We start from the raw sequence: 19,655 nt of genomic DNA, 5'->3' as shown, positions 1-19,655 counted from the left end.
GTGCTGCAACTATTTTTTCTGGTCATTTTGGTTTTAGGTTTTAAGGTAGCCTTGTTGGGATCTTTTAGAGTAGAAGGTAGATGCAGGGAAGTTTTTTTGTAGGTGTGTAGGCATGGTACAGGCCTTTCATGGGGTCAGCAAACCCTGGCAAAACACTGTCACAGTCACTGCAGCACTACTGAGCCAAACGTTGCACATGCTCTTTATTAAACTCAGCACCTCCAGTAATGGAGAGGCAGTGTAGTATTGCTACATAGCTGGGGTGCTCTTGAAGAGAGAAGTGACATTCCTCATGTATTATCTGTTGTCTCTGTGTTTAGTGACAGAAGCTGTGGGAAGTCTATAAAAACAGCTCAATACGTCACTTCTTATGGAAACTGTTATTCCATAAGAACATTCAGAAATAGTTTTGCTAAACAACTGCTGGTAGGGGAAAGATAAATTATGATTGCGACCAGTGGTCAGTGGAACATAAACTATAAGATTTCATGTTTTTTCCTGAAAAGAGAGGTCAAATTTTCCAGAATTAGCCAAATACCAATGAAAACTAGATTTTTTCGAATATCTTAAAATATTGCTACATTCAGTCAGATTTGAACTAAATTTTTGACAGTAGGTAAAGCCATATCATGCTCAAATAATTTTCGGGATTATTACAAAAATTTAGAAAAAGTAATGGTGCGTGCCTTGATTTCCCCATCTGTGAAATGGGCGATCCTGCAGCGTTCACGCAGAGCACTCCGGCTGAGAACCGTTGTGGCTGCAGCTGATTGTTATTCTCTTAATCATATTAGTTAACTAAATCTGTTCCTAGAGTGGTTCCATTTGCTTGAATGAATTTACATGAGAGATTAATTCAGTGCTGTTTATTGTTGTTTTTACATTTATTCAGGACTGTAAATAATGCCTGATTCTTTACAGCTGTGTATGAGGACACAGTCTGTGCTTAGAGGACTTTTTTGTACAGGTAATTTGCAGGCTCCCCTCCTAGACCTTGCACTTTCCCATTGAGCACATGAGCTTATTTTGTTTATTCTATATTTTGAGGACTTTTCGCTCACGTGGTGTCCGCTGCCAGCACTTTCCTGCAAGCATGATTCAACAGATAAAGTTCATCCCTCACCTCCAAGGGGTGATCTCCTCCCCTTGCCCTCCCCTCCTCCCTCGGGACCCCCTCCCCAATGTTAGATATTCACTGGCAACGCTCTCTAACCGCTACTGGATTTATGCCCAGCAATGATCCTAACAACTGGGAGCAGGCTCCCATCTAGCTGCCGACGCCTTTACGCCGGACAGCAGCGTCTAAAACGACCCACTTGGGTACGGCTGACCCCCGCCGAAGGGCACTGCCGTGCTTGTCCGGGGGTCCCGCTCTGCCACCCGCCCCTTTGTGCTTTCCCATTTTCCGGGGGCTTTCTGCGGCTGGCATCCGAGCGCTCTCCATTGTGTGAAGTGCGGCGTGCGGGTTTATTTCTTTGTGCCGGCCGCCCCCCCTGCCGTGCCCCGGGTGCGGCCCCCGGCCCGGGCAGCGCGGAGCGGCCGCCCTGGGCGGGCAGCGGGCGCTGCGGGAGCCGGCGGGCGCGGGGGGAGCACCGGCCGCCCGCGGCGGGATGGCCGTGGCCTGTGTTTATGTATTTTGTAGTAATCACATTTCTGACATTACCCGCGGGGTGATTGGCTCAGGCAGCTTTTAAACCACCTATATGCTAACGAGCCCGCCGCGGCTCCGGCGGGGGCCTGCGGGGGGACAGCGAACCCCAGCCCGCACCGCTGCCAGGCGGGGAGCGGGTGGGGGGGGATGGCATTTCTGAACTAGTCGGCAGCGCGGACAGGAAATGACCCCTCCAGAAACTGCTGCTTTAAAACCGAGCGGCGGTGCCTGAAGCTATCCAGCCTCCCTCTCCGTGTCTGGAGCCTGTGCGCTCCCGCTCCCCCCACCCCCCGCCCGTCTCCGCCGGAGCGGGCTCCCACAGCAGTCCCCAGCCAGTGCGTGCAGCCTGGATGTGTGTGTGTGTGTGCGCGCCGCTACTTTGTACTGTGAAGAACACACAGCCCATGTGCTCTGTATGGATGTTGATGATACTCTGTGTAGCTTGAATCTCTGCAAGCAGGCAAGATGTCCAGCACACCACATGACCCTTTCTATTCTTCTCCTTTTGGCCCATTTTATAGGAGACACACACCATACATGGTGCAACCAGAGTACCGAATATATGAAATGAACAAGAGGCTGCAGTCGCGGACGGAGGTAAGTCCCCCAGCCTTGTTTTCCTGTGCATGGACCGTGGTAGGTTTCAGCCCGAATTCCAGCTGAAGCGTCCCATTAGACAGTACAGTATATGCAGGCATGAACCCTAATTAATTTAGTAGTTTAATTGGGTAATCCCTCATTATGTTTCCACGCAGAGCAACTCTTTGAGGAGATACCAGCTTAGGCTGAAATCATGAAATTACAGTACAGCACTTCAGGATTGATTATAAGGCTGGTCTTAGGAAATCTCTTTGCTTTAGTGTGTTGTTTGCTCAGGATCTGTCCTGCTGGCATTTGCAGCTGTAATATTGCAAAGTATTGCTTCGGCTTTTGCACAAAATTAATTCTGGAACGTTGCAGGTTTAGGGGGAGAGACGAACATTTCTTTGGTTTTGTTCTGTAAACTCGTTAAAATGAAAAATGGATGATAACTGAAAAGAAGAGCGGAGTTTTAAAAACTTATTCCTAGGCTACTCTTAAAGAACACATGTTTGGGACAACCAACGAGAGAAATTTGTGTTTACATTTAGAATGCTGTTGCTTTTAGCAAGAGAGCTGGTCAGTTCACTACTTTATCATATAGCTGTCAAAAGTACCCAGTAACGTAAACTACATTCACTGTTGGTTATGCTTTGTAAAATGTGTTAGTGGTTTATACACCCTGGCTTCAAAATCCAGATCAGCCACTGCAAAGAACATACTGAATGGGAGGGGGAAATTCTTTTGTCATTAAAAAAAAAATAACAAAATAAATAGTGGGGGCTACATCTTGTTATTTACGTGGTTAAGTAAAGCACACTTTTCAAGTCTGCTGAAGTGAAAGTGAATCAGGCAGCATTTCTATTCATGTGTCTATGTTTGTGCAGCAAATATTCTTGGTGCTGCAATTTTTCATAGTAGTTTATTAGTGATGCCCTGAAAAGACTTTTTAAAAGTAGGACTCTTTTATAGTAAACAGCTTTATGTAGTGGCAAATATCTGCCAGGTTTGTGACACGCAGTGTGGCGAAGGATCTCAGGTTGATCTGTTTGTTGTATTGTGATTCTTTAAGATAACATGAGGTTATCATAAAATAAAACACACATGCCTGAATTGTCAGCTCAGCCATGGAGAATCTGTGACGTTTAATGTATATGATACAGCTAACGAGATGTGACCTGCTTTCTGATTGGGTACCGCCACGGGGTAACTGCTTCTCTATCACTGTTCCCACTGCCAGCCTTGAGACGTTGCTGGGGCGTAATTGGGAATACACTTTGTGCTGTCTAAAAACTCCAAGCAGCTCTTTGCTCCCAAAATCATGGCAAGTGTTTGTCAGTTTTGCCCCAAGCTGCAGAGGGTTGCTGCCATGTAGAATGAGGGAGTTGGTGGGGTTTGTTTGCTACTGCTTGTTTGTGTCTTGTGACTCTGTTCCTTGCATTCCTGTACATATTCATGTAATAACTAATAGATTTTTCAAGTGAGAAGAGCAAATATGTATTGCTGAATGATTTTTTCAGGGTTTTAGATACAACCTGCTCTAAAAGCTGTCAGTGCTAACTTAGCATTTTTTCATATTATTTTAGTGGTACTTTTAATAATTGACCAGTTCCTGATTGTAGCTCCTTTATGTATGTTACACTAGAAAAGTTTTTGAGGGACTTGTGAAACAACTTTTCCCTCCTTTGTTGCTGAGGTGTGCTGAATTAAACTTCAGCACCTTTAATTGCAGTTTTTACTGTGCAAATTCAGATGGATTGTTGTGGGCAAAAAAGCAATAACCCACTCTTTCTTGGTAGAAGTGCCTTGCTAGGTCTCAGCCACATTTTACTTTGACAGACAGTATTTAGTTAATGGAGGCCTTATGTTCCAGCATTTCTTTATTTGCTCAGAATAAAAATTCTTTTGCTTTGTGATTGTTCAGTGTTTACATTCTGGTTCTCTGTTTTTTTAGTTTATGAGCTCTGTGCTGTAAGCATTGTTGTTCATTGAAATGTGTTTTCTAGCTAGCTTCAGTTCATCTCATTCATCTTCCAATTAAAACATCTCCATAATAAACAAAGAAAAAAAATATTAAGCTAGTTTCCTGGGACACTAGAGTGGCTAGGTTTGGACATTCTGTAAAGAGTAATGCTGGCTTCTTGGGCAGGTCAGAAGTGGAAGTTTCACATTAATTTTTTGCACTTTCAAGCATGTTTGGAATTGGTAGGTGAAGCCTTCTGGGGCATATAACTAGCATTATAACTAGCTCTAAATTTTTTGAATCCAGAGCCCTGTATGTCATGGAAGGAATGTGCTTGTGCTCTGGGTGATACGGGCTTGCTGCCTGAATGTTTCTCTTCAGGCAGTCTCTGGAATAATGTAGGCACTGGTCTCTGAAGGGGGCTGCTTGTGCTCTGCGAGCCCCAGGGGGTAGGTGAGCACAGGCAAAGCAGCTTAAAGCGAAAGGAATTACAAAGAAACTCTCCAAAAGACTGGGGGTAGCAAGCTGTCAGATTCCACATGGACTCAACTTGTGCAGAGAGACAGTGGCAAAAGAGGATGCATTAAAAAAAAGTGGGAAACTACAGCCATTATCCCAAATATATCCATGGAAAGCCTTTGGGATTTTTCTGGTTTCATAAAAAATAAAAATGTTCTTAATAACCCTCTAGAGCCAGATTCTCTACTGTCCCTTGCAGAGGTGGAAGTTCCAAGGCAGAGCAAAACATACGTAATTTAATAAAGTTGTACAGAGGATGGATGGAGAGGCTATGGAAGGAGTATCTGTATGTCATGTCTATCTGTTTTCTCTCCCTTCCCGTTGTAGTTCTCCAAAGCTTGAAGGTAGATGAGACATTATTAAAAAAAAACCAAAAAACAGCCAAAAACCAACCAACCAAAAAAATCTCAATGAGCTGGTAGAAACACCATTGGGGGATACAACAATAAATGTCATCCCTACTCCCACTCTCCCAGCAGCAGGGTCCATGGTATGTTGGGGGAGGTAGAAGTGTCCTCAAAATGGCTCATGGCTTGGGGACCCTTCCTGGGAAATCCACTGCTTCCACTCCAGTTTCTGTCAGCATTGGATGGAAGGGAATAACAGTCAGTGTGAAGGATGTGCTCGGTGTATTAAGCAGACAAAGTACAGAGTGATAAAGAAAGGTCATTTAGATGCAGCATCACTATCTTTGTTGTTCTTGTTTTCTGTTGGAAGACATGGAAGTCATGAAAGTAAAGAATTAGCAGCTTTAGCTTGTGCTTGATGTGCAAACTTTTGCTCTCCAAACTTCTTGTAACTTTATGGGCTCCTCAGACAGAACCTATAACTGCCTTTCTAAATTCAGGGTCAGTCTTAGGCAAAGAATTCCAATCACACCCAGGCAGGGGGTGGTTTTATGATGTAAGCACTAGCAAAAGTCCACCCCCTAACTAATTCTTATGTGATCTAAAGTAAATTAGGGAGTCTGAGTTACTAAACAGTGCACAGGAAAACTGTACCTTCCTTAAAAGTTGTTCAAAGAAATCTATGTGATAATACTTTTTTTCTAAATTAATACTTGCTTTCTTAGTAATGCTTGGGGAGCATCCAGTGCCATTTTGTAATGCATCAACAATCCCTATTTAAAGTAAAATGAATATTTAAATGTTTAATAATCTCTGGCAGATATAAAGATAAATCTTGCTTACTTCTCTCATACTTGATTAACTTCTGGTTAAACAAAACGCAGCTGTTTCCTTTCTCTGTGTGTGGTTTTCAGGATTTCATTTCCATTCACTCATACTCAGTTGATCTTAATATTTTTATATCTGTGTTAGTTTTAACATTTCAAGAAAGGAATCCTGTTGTGGCACGATCAGCAGTTTCTGAAGTTTTAGGTAGCAATACACAGCATAGGTAAATGTCTCTGTTTTTCATAAACCTGGTGTTTAAAAAGGAACCCCTTTTCCTCTTTGATGTTGTAAATCCTTTTCTATTCTAATTTCTAATCATTTGAAATTGCTTACACTTAAAAGAAAAAAAGGTGATTATATCTTGTATATAATTATTCAGTAACATTACAGTGTGCTGTGAATAGATCACTTAAAGTTGCTGACAGTTTAAAGTTTGAGGCGTTGCTTTATTGTCAGTAATCAAATCAAAGACATGTATCAAGCCTTTCACTTGTTTATTTAGTCCCCTATATTGTTAGAACTTTTGTGTATCACAATTCATTAAATTCACCTGTATGTCTTTCTGTCACTACAAGAGATTATGCTTTACATCACCATTGGATGCGAAACAGCTTTCACTCTGGCTAAGAGAGCAGTGTTTTAAGGGTGACTAGAGACCTTGATTAGTAGCATATTTGTTTTAAAGACAATCAGCTTAATCAAATGATATTAAATTCCTATTAAAGGGTATAGTGAATTTAACAAAGATTTCATGATGGAAAAATATATAATGAAAATTAAAAGGAAGATAAAGGAGGGTGTTATGATTATTTAAAAGCTGCTAAATGAACTGGAAGCTTACACAGACATTCACACACAACCAAATATTTAAAGCAAATCAAAGCAAAACAAATTTTCTGCAGTTTAATGAAAGTCTCTTATTTTTCTTCCTCACATTGCTATCTGATGAAATAATCTTCTTCTTCCTGATGCATTTTTAATAGATTAGTCATAAAAATCTATGTTGTGACATCACATTTGTTCGCCTAGCAACTTAGTATGGCAAACAGATCTCTCATATTGTGTACATAAGTCTGAGTTTGTCCAATGAGTTTGTTTTGTTGAGGGGAAAACACATAAACTTCTGTCTCAAAGTAATTTTGAGGAAATACTCTTTCGCCCACAAATACACTAATACATAGCAATTCTAGGAACATGAGTAAAGTATTTTGAGAGTACTTATGAACCATGCTTTGCTGAAACTAAAAGGTCAGTGTTAAAAGGAAACCCTTGAATGCCTTTAGGCAGACACTGACTTCAGAATGGATTCAAGGCTCTTTTTACTGATTTTCTTTTATTTCATACATGTTTTTATCCGTTAAAAAAAATTCAGTTGCAGCTGCTTTCAATTAAAATTGTTACAAACTAACAATTCTTATGAGGCCAGGGGAGGAAAAAAATACTCCACTTCCTTTACATGTTGATCCTTAGCTTACAATCATGGATATCTTGCTGCTGCTGCCCACCCTCCCCCCTAAAAAAGTCATATAATAGAATGGAAACTTCACGCATGCTTCATCTGGGGGCAGGGGCTGGTGAGGGTGGAGAAAGAGTGCAAAAGTGTAAGAATGGGTCTCTCCTGCAATCACTGTGGTGCTTACTAGATAATTTTCTACCTTTTGAGTTGAAACCTTTTCAACTCTTCTTTTTTTTTTCCCTGTATGCTTTAAGCCATAAATCCACTTAGAAAAACCCTTAAACTTCATCTTTCCCTGATGTAAACAAGATTCACTATGAAATCCAGTCTCAAAATAGAAGCTGTTGGTTAGTGAGAAAAGACAAAATAGAGATCATAACAAGGAGCCAGTCCTGTGCTCTTATTTAAGCTGGAGTTTTTGCCTGAAGTAAGACTGCTAGATCAGATAAAAAAGAAAATAATTTGGGCTTGGTATATGCATTTTCTTTGTTTAAAAAGGGGTAAGATTGCTAAACTCTTTACAGCAATTTTTAGCTGGACTTCTTACTTCAAATGGTATTTTTTTTGCATCTGTTTGCCAGAAATTGCATATCTACTATAAACACAAGTTTCAACCATGCTGATACTTTGTTCAGTTGTTTCCTCCACAAGAAGAGCCTTCTTTCCTGCACTGTTTTGTGCAAACAAGTCAGGATAGATCCCCACTTTTGCCAGGTACTCTTTTCCAGAAGTTGTTGCTGGGCTACTTGATGCCTTAGAGGGTTGATCGTGGCAGGAACAAGGTTGTCCTGAAGAGGCTGATGATTAGTCTCCAAAAAAGACTGATAGTGCAGGACCATTCTCAATGGTCTTATTTATCAGACAAAATTAGTAGTGAAAGAAACATCCCTGAACCCCTGGCTAAAATCTTATCTCCTAGGCCTGTGTCTTTCTTTTCCCTGGTATGTTCTTTAGTTTAGAGGGGCCTGGCTGTGAACCACAATGTGATAGAAACAGTATTCTGACCATAAAGTGCCTTCTCTCTGAAATTCTGACAGTAACCAAACTAAAACCTGTAAATTATTGATCTAGGCTGAATAATCCACTTGGTACTTCTAAGGTAACAGAGAATCAGCTAGACCTACCTGCAGAACTTAAACCTCCATTTGGGAACAGCTGATACCTCTGTAAACAGCTCCAGTACTTTCATGCCATAAAAGGTTAGTGAAAAACCAGCTGCTCTGGAAAAATGAGACCTTTGCAGAAATAAACATGAAGTAGGACTTGGTGTGTTTCTAAACCTATCACCTCTTCAGGATTTGAGAGTTGTTGGTAGTGAAGAGTCTTTGCAAAGGCCATAAATTTTACAGCAACAGGCTGTCCTCTCTGTGAGACTTAGGTTGGCTTGGCATCACCTTGATGTTTCTACAGTATTGTCGAGGCATGCCCATGTTGAAGCTTCTGGCCACGGGGTGTTCCCATCCTCAGCATGCAGACTTGAATCACAGATCACAGAATGGTTTGGGTTGAAGCATGAGACTTTAGTACAGCAGACTACTTCTTTACAAAGAGCTGTGATAACTACAGACAAAACAAAAGTATCACACTAGAACTTCTCCCTGAGGTCTCTCTGTTGTCAGTTTTCACGTTCAAATGCTTGTCCAGAGCAGAATGGCAAACTCAGAACTGATGCAGTAAAGCCCATAGCTTTACGTAGGTTTATAAATGCCCTTAAATCTACTGCCCAGTCAGCTGCAAACCAAATAGTTTGCATCCTACAGAGCACCTAATGAATTGGAACGTTGCTGTAAATCTGTCACACGTGATCTGCAGTACCTGTTGATATCCATCTTCCCTGATTCTAAGCTTACCAAGCCTAGTTAGCTGAGCAGGAGCATCATTTGTATGTGTTAAAAAGAGGAGGGGTATAGTTTAGACATCAGATTACTCACATAAAGGAGATTCAGTATCTGTCTAGATCCCATGCATTTTACCCAACTGCTAGCTGTAGACTAGAACATCCAAAAGAATTGCCTGGCTGAATGAGCTTATCTGTTGCATTCAAAGGACAAAGAAACATTATGTGTGTACAAAAGTGATCATATTTGGAACCTCCTGGTTAAAGCAGACTCAAGAATAGATTGAATCATAGATCTCTTGGCTTATTCTTGAAAAACTAAATACCTACTCAATACTAAAATAAAAAACTAAATCCTAAAACTAAATAAATGTTTGAGCATTAATATGTGCAGTCTTACATTACATGTGCAGTGGACTATTTTTACTTTCCTTTTGGACTTTGAAACATTTGTTTTTTTCCTAACTACATTTTTATTAGGTTATTTTCTAAAGTAGTAAATTGAAAAAATTGACTTTAAGCACATTGTGCATTTGAAGTATTTTATGTACCTTATTGTGATTTTTGTTCCAGTTGTGTAGTTTTCCCTTAGCCATTAGCAGAAGATTTTATCAGACAAATAGCTGCCATCTGTCCTAGAGCAGGTTACAAAGAGATTTCTGAGATATTAATGACTACATTATACAAAAAACAAATATTCTAAATCTTTAAATACAATAGTTAGGTGAAGAGAAGAAAGTGCTCAGAAAACAGGAAAATGGAGTGAAACTTTTTCATTTTATTTCTTATTATGCTGAAGCACCTTCAGCATACTTCATCCCTTAATCAGCAGCACCTGCGTTTCTAACCATCTTCTGTGGACTAGACATGCTCCAGGGTGAGGTGGCCAAGGCAGGCATGACACCTGCTTTGCCTCTAGGTTTGCAATCAGGACAGTCTTTAATAAGTGGAAAAAAGGAAAATGAAATGCCTCACACCTAAAATGCTATGTTTTATTCCTACAGTTTACAAAAGTCTCATGCATGGGTCATTTGGCAGTGGACAAAGGCCTGCAACTGTTTTACTCCCCCACATTCTGATAGTAACTTGCCTTCTTGCCTTTTCAGATTAATAGCACTCACCAGCTTCTGTAATTCTTGTAGCCAGTTTAAGTACCATTAATGTTACCATGTTACTCTATTTTACATCAAAATTATGTTGAAGGAAAAGAACTGCTATTTAATAGTTCCTTTAGAGCAAATAAAATAATTCCTGTTGTTCAGCATGTTGCAAGAGGGACCTCCTTCCTTTTGGCGCTTACTTCTCCACCTTTTTTCCCCTATACCAAGATGCTGGAAACATTCACAGAATATGGATTTGAGATGAGCATTTGCAACCATACCTTTTGCTGTAGTGGATGAAGCCAATACAATACTTCTGTTGCTTCTACCTAGACTTAATCACTGGAATATCAGTTAACCCTTAGGGTAATTAGGTAATAATGTTGTTGATGTGATTTGAAGTATCATTTTAAGCAATTAGAAGTTCAGATATAATGTGATGCAATTATGCATTATATAGTGCATCTATCCATTTTACACAGCAAAAATTACCATATGTTTTTTTGGAAGCTTGGTGTTTTGCACTGACTGGGGTTCTGCTTGTATTTATGAACAGCGTGCCTGTAAACTGTGGTAATAACTCTTTGAAGGCCACACCTATGCACACTGCTGATTATGTTAAATAGCATAGGCCCATTTTAATGAATGTGTTGGCATGAATAATGGGACATGAAAAGCCAACACACTGGGTAAATGCTCATTACCTGAGTGCAACAAATACTACATGAAAAATTTCCGTGACAATTCACTTGAGTTTAGCAGTGAATTTGCTTTGGCTGTGTCTGTGCTCTTTATGCTTTTCTGTGAATGTTTGATCAATGGAGTTTTATCCTTACAAATAATTGCAGAATGCAAATTTCAATTTATTAACCATTACTGAAAGAATTTGCTTATTTTATACTGGCTAAGCTGAGAGGCAGTGTTTCCTGTTTTGAGCTTACCTTCTAGATAGAACCATGATACTTAGAAATTAAATACACAAGAGAAGAATCTCTGATTGCTTTGCAGTGAGGACTGACTGGTGTATGAATGTAAAGCAAATTAATAACAATGGCTGGTTGCAATGGGAAAATTACAAGTCAGTAAATATGATGTATGTGCATAATTTTTTCATGGAACAGAATGTTGCTTAGTGTGCAGTTACATTAGAAAAATGGTAAAAATTTTCTAAGCTTCCTGGCATTTTAAGCTCTAGCTCCATCTGTGCTCATCCAGTCAAAGATGCAAAACAGTAATGCACAATATATGACCAACTACAATATATAGTCTTAGCAGAACATTACATGCTTATAGCACACTTCCTGTTATGAAAGAAGAGCAAAAATATGTCTTAAATTTGAATAATTAGTGCATTCAAATAAATCGTTACTAATTCCTAGAAACCCTTGGCAGAACAAAGTGGAATTCTTAGGTTTTTTTTATATGAATGATTAGCTCAACTTTTTTCAGTACTTCCTAACACTGGCAGGGTTAGTAATGCAAAGTAAAAAGATTGGTCAAGATGCTCATGCACCAAGTACTTCTCTTCCCTGACAGTGCTGTAAGGTTATTTAATGCCCACATAAAAAACATCCCAAGGCAACCGAGTTGCACCTTGGTTGATAGTTGCATACAAAGGGCTGCACTTCTAAATGTGTAGTGTAGCACAGACTTCCTCGTACAGAGCGGTGTTAGCACTGGTATGTAACCTGAAGCCACAACCTGCGTGTCTAGACTGACAAGAATCCTACGACTTGAGCCACCGTGACACCTTGTGGCTCGTGAAGCAACACAAGCATCTTTCAGAAAACTAACAGGTAAAAGCCAGAGGTTAATGGGTATTGACAAATGTCCTTTCATACAAATACCAACAGAAATCTCTTTGCTCGGTTACTATACTATGTTTTTAAGATACAGTTAAATTAGGTGTTAGTGGGCTCATTTCTGTTTGTGTCTTTATAGCATGTATTTTACTGCTAAGTGGCGGATGGAAGCTGAGGCATCATTTTGCTGTCTGACCTGCTGCTATTGCCTCCATGGCTTTGGTGTTTTCTTATCAGTCAGATTGCATGAAGAAGCACTGGTTTTGGATGCAGTACAGAGTTTTATTTTATTTATTTATTTATTTGTTTGAGACCACTAATTTGGTTAACCAGAATGCTTGAAGGGTCCAGAGTACTTCTTGATACTGAGCATGTTTTAAATGGTAGCTAAACAGTAGCTTCAACTAAGTTATAGTTAACACTTGGCAATGAGCATGTAACTCCATACAGCTGTGACTCTGGGGTTAAATAGATCACTGTTTCAGCTGTGGATAGTTCATTAACTACCATGAAGTTGCATTTTGCTGAGGAATTACCATTAAACTTAAAATTAGGCCAATAGTGCATGGAGCTTAGAAAGAACCTTGCATTTACAAATGCTCAGGACCTCACAGTACCGTGCTAGTGTATTGGTTATCACTTGTTACATCTTCAAACAAGCATGTCCATGTTTTCTTCCATGATGGTCCTGAGCATCTGAGGGGTGTTGCATTATGTCCCATAACTATAGCAATTTTCTTGGCTCTGATGTTTTCAAAATCTAGGCACCAACTGGGCTGAAATAGTTGCCTTCTGTTGCCATACAACATCTTATTGCTGAATACACCCTTATGATGCAAACAAAGGGTCTGTATCCCTCTCTTGTCCCTTATCTTCAGGTATGTCCACAGTGCTGTCACTTAAACATAATACATAGACAAATGTGCCCAAACTTTCATTTAACTTGATGGTGTGGGACACCACTGCAGCCCAAGACTCAGGGTGTGCGTTATTTCATGCACAGGTGTACTGATCCTTTGCTGAGCTTTATGCTCATAAAATTAGGTGGTTACTGATGCTCATACTACCTTATCTTCATGACATGCACCTTTACTATAAAGTTCTTGTGGCTGGGACTACCTTCTCTGTCCTTGTACAGTGCTGGAACAGTGGAGTTCTGGTCTGTATCTGCAGCATGTTTTTATTACTGTGCTGTGTATTGTAACTAAAGGCTACCACCTAAAAGTAGTAAAATAATAGTAGTTAAAATATTTTCAAATACTTTCAAACCCAAATCTATATATACCATTGTAATTTTAATGCCATAAATAAAAAGAAATTAATTGATACTGCATGCATTTATGCACTAAAAAGAATTGTCTGACTAGAAAGTACTGTAATAGTCTAAGTTCTTGGAAGATGACTGTTTAATGTTATTAACACATTTTGTTACTTCTCAAGTAATTCAGCACACTCGTGCAAATCTACTGGCTTTGCCAAACAACTACAAGTATATTTAAGGCAGCATTCTGCTGGTTGATTTGTACATCTGATATTGTTATTAAATCTATTGCTTTTTAAGTCTGATTCTTCAGTAGTTTCATGTCAATCAAAGAAGCTCATTCTAAGCCCGTATTTTCTTAATAGTGAAAAAAACATTAAATTCTACAGGACAGGTGTATTCTTTCTGATGGGAACTGGTGCTGTGGAATATGTATATTATTTCATGATGATTCCAGGAGGGAATATTGTAAAATCTGGTAATAAATTAAGTTCTTGTAATAAGTATAGATGAATCAGGGAGGTTGTTCTAGGGAAGAAAGGCAACACTTATTTTTTCTTTTATTGTTTGCACTCTACTGATTTAATTAGCCAGTGAGAACAGACCCAGACCCACTTTGAATATTAAAAAGACAAAATCAACTTCCCCCTCCCCCGTCCCCACATCTGTTGCCTTTTGGAGACTACTTACAGTACCAAAACTAACCAGAGTCTAATGGATTTAGCTTTTTAACAGACGTTACCTGTATTTTCTCACAAATACATGAGGTAGTTATAAGTATTTTATTCTGGGTCTGAGGAAAAGGTGCTGTTTAAATTGTCATTTTGAAAGAAACTGGGCTACCTTAAGCAAAACCAGTGCATTTTTGGTGTTACACAAATGAAGGTAGTCAGAGTCCTGATACATTTCTGAATGGTGATCTAATAGAAATATTTTAATGGTTACCATATTATAGAAACTTAAACCATTCCTAGGATTGCTTAAAGTTGAAAAGAGTGAAGTCCTGTGTGGGGTTATATATTAGTCAGGAGCAGGGGAGCATAGATTGATAAAACTACTGAAGTGATCTCTGCTCTGTTTCATTATGCTGCTGCCTTCTGCAGTATCAATTAGATGGACTGAATTTCAATAAGGCAGCGAAGCAGTTCGCTGCACCTCTGCTGGGTTAGGCCCACCATTGCACAGAGCTCCAGCCTTCTTTCTAGTCACAGTCTAGAGTATGAATATTAATGTTTTATCCAGATTGCAGTGTTGCAGGACCAAGGAATCCTTGTCAGTGGATCCTGCTCTGTGTCCATGCTATTTTGGCACCTTTCAACGCTTGTGGACCTCAGAATTCCCTTAGCTTTATTTAATGCCACATTTAAATGCAGCATCAAAAAAGGGTGAAATTTTTAAATTGCATTTTTTTGCCATTTTTATAGGCATATACTAGCTACTTTATCAAAATATTTTTTCTTGTTGAGGGGAAAGAACTCTCCCAATTTCACTGAAGGTGGCTTTTTAGAAATACAGTTACCTATATAATTGTCAAGATTATTCTTAGGAAGTATATGAAACTATTAGGACCATGGGAACTTGGATAAACCCACCTGGTGTGCAAATTTTGTTACCAGAATAACTGCGCTGAGGTTGAGAACACTGTGTGTGATTATAAGAGTCAACTGAGAAACATAAATTGAGACCTCAGCCCAGCAGTCTTTCTCTTCTTTGGAGATTGATGGTGCACAGATGCACAATTGCAAATAACATAATTTGTAGGCCAGTGGTGCTGTTGTGATAAAAAAAAAAGAAAAAGATTATTTTTCCCTTTTAGAAGCCTCCTAGGTTTGCATCAGTTTGATCTTGTACCTGCAGCCCCTCATCCCATGCAAAGATTTCCTCTTTAAGTCAATGAAATGAGCATTGGGTCCTGTATATGAGGGTGCTAGAACAAGATGCAGAAACTGGAACAGCAAAAACTTGGTTTCGTGGAACCTATCCATTCTAATGGATTTACCAAAAAGACTGGAAATATTCAGCTTTTCAGTGTTGTCCATAGTTGGTTCTACTAATAAAACTGCATGTTCAGGGACGTGTATTATGTTTGCACTTAAAATTTCACAAAAAATTTTCACAAAAAAGTATAATAGAAAGCTTGGTTAAGAGCAAGCAGCACTCATTACGAGGAGTATTGTGTAGCAAAACAAATAACAGAAACTGAATGAAGTTTTTCTCAATCAGAAATTTAGCTGGAGAGAAATGTATGGCTCATAAATTAGCAGAACAGTAGGTAGATCTGGCAGGCTGAATGAAGTACATAATTTAGCTGAGCTTATTGACACTCTTTAAAAGTGGACTACAAAGCCTACATTGCTAGCCATATGAATAAAAACAAATTTTACAAGATTTGTCATTGGGGTTATTCTAATTCTGATCGAAACTAAATCCTGGACATCCATAGTTAATAGTTTCTAGTGTTTTTCTCACTAAGCTGCTAGCTTCTTAGTGGGAAGGAGAAGGATGATAAAATGAAATTCATAGCCTTTCAGTGTCTGCTCAGCCTGCAACTGGCAGCATTTGTGGCTGCTGACCTGGCAGACTTACAGCATTTTTACGACATCAAGTGCACACATCATGGGTCTGTACAAGCTAAATATGAGCTTCAGCCTCCTCCCTATGGCCCCCACCCCTGTTTGGGAGACTAAGGAGTTCTCCCAGTAAAATAAGAAAGGGAGAACCGAGCTGCTCACTGCACTTGGAAATTGTGTGTGGCAGTGTGACCTGAGTTACTGGGCCCAGCAGCTTTTTGTAGACATTCTTTCTGTATAGTGCTTTATTTGCTTGGCATGGTAAATGGTAACTTGCTGGTTTAATAAGTGAAAAATGGATGCAGCTAGCAAATCTGAGCTCTGCTCAAATAAATAGCAAGTTCTCCATTAGCTTCAATATCATCAGCAGCATATAAAGTATGGATTCTTTCAGTTTGTTATTTCTATGAATCTTTGAGTTCTTTTGTTAAGAAAATGAGATTGAAATAATTATATCTACAAGGTTTTATATATCTTGACAAAATGTTACTGTCTCTTTCACACTCAGTTGTATTTAAAACCTGTGGGTACATTTCAGGTCATAAAGTTTACAAAATAAGAGCTGCTTGTATTCACAGTTGTACTTAATGATTTATTTATTTCTAGGAATTGCATTTAAAATTCCCAGACATCTAAAGCTTTTTCAGCGTCAAACTGACCACTGATCTTAAAAAAAATCATCTACATCAGCACCAACTCAATCACTGACAAGGGCTGGAGGAAATGAAACATCTGGGATCTATTAAGATTTTTATTTATGCTTTTAAATATTGAAGTGTGCATGGCTGCTTGGCTTTTACACTTTGAGCATGAATCCATTAAAAAAAGCTCTCACAACACAAAGAGTTGCATGAAGTGGTTTGGGCTGGAAAGCTGGGACCCTACCATGGAATTGCAGAGGAATCGCAAGGAATGCCATGACCGGGGTGAACGTGAGTTTGTCTATTTATTGTGGTGACACAATGACTTTACCAAGTTCTTCCCAAAGATAAGACTCTTCAATTTTCTCAAGGCTTCTTGTAGAAAATACTTCATCCTTGCATTTATCTCCCTTTTGTATGCTATGCAGTTGAGGTGCAACCTTGCTGCATCTTCAGTGGTAGGTGATGGTGTTGAGTTTTTGCTGCTGTCAAATACTCCCTGCCCACACCCTCATCAGAGGGCAGTGTGTTTGGTTATTAGCTTGCCTTTGCACTGGGAAAGAGGCTATTAGGCCAGGGGCTCAGGATGTTTCCACAAACTCTGCTAAATCTGCTCCACTCTCCTGTGCTCCTCTGGAGTCCTGGGGTGCAGGATAGGGGGTTGAGATGCTGTGAGATGCTCTGTCGCCATAGTACCTAGAGGTTTGTAAATGTAATGACTGACCTATGTACAGCAGGTAGTGCAGCTACTGTGCTTTTTCAGAGGTCAGTTAAGGAAAGGCCTGAATGGGAATGCAGTCAGGTTTTCCACAGGACAGTTCTGTGCCTCAAAGGCAACATCCTTGCCTGAGCAAGGCAACAGTTGGGGCCGAAACGTCTGGGCCTGCAGACTCTCGATGCTTTCTAAATGCATCTTTCTGCCCTGCTCCTCCTTCAGCCAATGCATTTGATTGCTAAGCTGCAGAATTGTGTGGGCTGCTCTTATTAAGGAAGTGCTGGCAGAGGGCAGGCTGCAGTATGGCAGCACTGCCGGCCGCAGGCTCCAGGTGGCTGCATGGACAGCATTGGGAATCCTTGGCAGCGATAGCCAGAGCTGCAGGTAGAGCTCCAGTTGGCCACCAGCAAGTAATTGTACCCTGTACTCACTGGGACCAGTCACTGGAAGGGGGAGGTCTTGTCATCTGCGTTAATGAACCTGGAGCAACACAGGCATTACTGAGGAAGATTGTAAGTCCTATTTATAGTGGCTGATGGAAAGAGAAGTGCAGTACCAGGTAGTGGTCCCTCAGCTGAGGCCAAGCCTCTTCCATCCTGAACATTCCTGTGAAATATATTTGGGATTTTGTCTGTGGCTTGCTGATATCACTAAAGACTCTGAAAATAGCATCTGGAAAGAATTAACTGGAAACCATGTCACTTTGGGGAAGAGGAAGGAAAAAGGATGCATTCTTTCAGAGAACAGGTGCATTCAAGGTATGCTTCCTTTAGTGAGTTTTACCAGAATTTTACATTCTTTACTTTACTTTTGGATTCAGGGAAATGGGAGAATGATACAGTAAATAGTGTTAGCTTTAGGAAGGGATAGGATTTCAGAAGTGACTTTCCAGCAAATATACTAGTCTGAGTGACCATGAACACGCAAATGTTTAAATACCATTTTTATAGACATTACTAACCCAAAGGGAACAGTAAAAGCAAAAGGGTTTCCTGGTGTAGCATACAGCGTCTCTGAAAGGACATTTTGAAATTTCTTGTGGCCTGACATGTAAGTTCAAAGTTAGATAATAACCTGTTGCAAAGATGATATAGTTAGTTTAGTTGTATTACCTTGATGAGCTACATTTAAAACTTGCTTAGGATGTATCTCAAAAACTATACTGAAGTAGTAACCCATGGAAAGCTAATCTATTATTTATCAACAAATGTTAACTAGGTTGCACAGATTTGAATACCCTTCAGGATTTCCCTTTGGGTCTTGTCACAAGTACACATAAAAATGTTAGATACATCAGCAGAAAAACTTTAAGAAGAATGAAATTTGTTGAAGTTTCACACAGAACCTACATTGCTGATACAGGGAACTGCAATGAATACACAAATGATTATCATTCAAAATGCCAGTGCTGTGGGTTTTTCCCTTTAAGTGACATTGTAAGAGAGACTTACTGTTTTACAAGTTAAAATTGGCATTTCTCATTCATTTAGAGAGATGCACTATGTTGTAATACCTAGTAACTGAAACTTAATGCTATGAATGAAAAAGCACATTTACAAAATCTTGGAGCTAGATCATAGGGTGGCAGCTCTGTGAAAGATTGCCCCCTCAATGATTAGTTGCAGCACTCTTACAGAATGTGCTTCAATTCAGTTTTTGTCACTGAGAAATCAAGAAATAGGTGGCATATTAAAGGTGACCACATCCTTTTATGCAAATTTAATGCACTTGGCAGGTTTATCATGATAAACAGTCAGGATGAGATGGTTCATGATGTATCTCTAATCTCTTCTGTGAGGATGTTCATGTCTTGCAGGAAGTAGCCCCTTGAGAGTTCAAATCTTTAGAAGTATGTGACAGATGGTGGTGTCTGCAGAGCCTCATGGACTGTCTTTGAAGTAATTCCAAATGGTTCCTTCAGTTAATGTTCAGTTTTTGCAAGTTCTCTTGCTTCATCTCTCCTTTGGCGCCCTCCTCTCTCCTCCATCACGTTGTGTCACCAGGTTGTTCCACATCCTGAGAGGAACATGCACCACGTCTTACACAGTACATTACAACTGCCTCCCCAGTCTTGTCATATTTTTGTCTGTAAAGTTGTTTTCTTCCATTAGACGTCTTGCATATTTTAAGTGAAGTAATTCACAACAATAAAACAGAACAAATGTCTTAGAATGTCTTGGAAAATCCTATCATTCATGTATTGTGTTTAGTTTTTGAATATCTCTTTTGAGTGAGGAGCCAACATCTGTGCCAGTGTTGTATTAACTGTGCTATATTGTATTAATTACCAATATTAATTTGGCCAACTTCTTTTTAGATTAGTAACAAGAAATGGTTAAATTTTAATTCTACTGCAGGGGATCTGAAGGAACTCACATAATTAAAA

At 39.6% G+C, this 19,655-nt stretch overlaps 1 protein-coding gene across 10 annotated transcripts in view; it reads left to right on the top strand.

Moving 5' to 3' along the window:
• Window positions 1-1,766: 1,766 nt before the first annotated feature.
• The window catches only part of LDB2 (LIM domain binding 2), a 213,342-nt gene continuing 195,453 nt past the window's right edge, over window positions 1,767-19,655 (top strand). For 3 of the 10 annotated variants that reach the window (XM_088056712.1, XM_088056719.1, XM_088056717.1), the window contains exon 1: window positions 1,769-2,248. In XM_088056712.1, the coding sequence (XP_087912838.1) occupies window positions 2,117-2,248 (132 nt within the window). In that variant the 5' untranslated portion in view covers window positions 1,769-2,116. Of the gene's footprint in view, window positions 2,249-19,655 lie in introns of all 10 variants that reach the window. The other 7 variants (XM_088056711.1, XM_088056720.1, XM_088056716.1 and 4 more) reach the window with 6 other exon arrangements.

The sequence above is a fragment of the Pseudopodoces humilis genome, chromosome 6 (assembly GCF_049639895.1).
Source record: "Pseudopodoces humilis isolate 2021_Gansu_Grassland_sample_001 chromosome 6, ASM4963989v1, whole genome shotgun sequence".
In the NCBI taxonomy this organism is placed as follows: domain Eukaryota; kingdom Metazoa; phylum Chordata; class Aves; order Passeriformes; family Paridae; genus Pseudopodoces; species Pseudopodoces humilis.
This window is presented reverse-complemented; position numbering and strand designations above follow the sequence as displayed.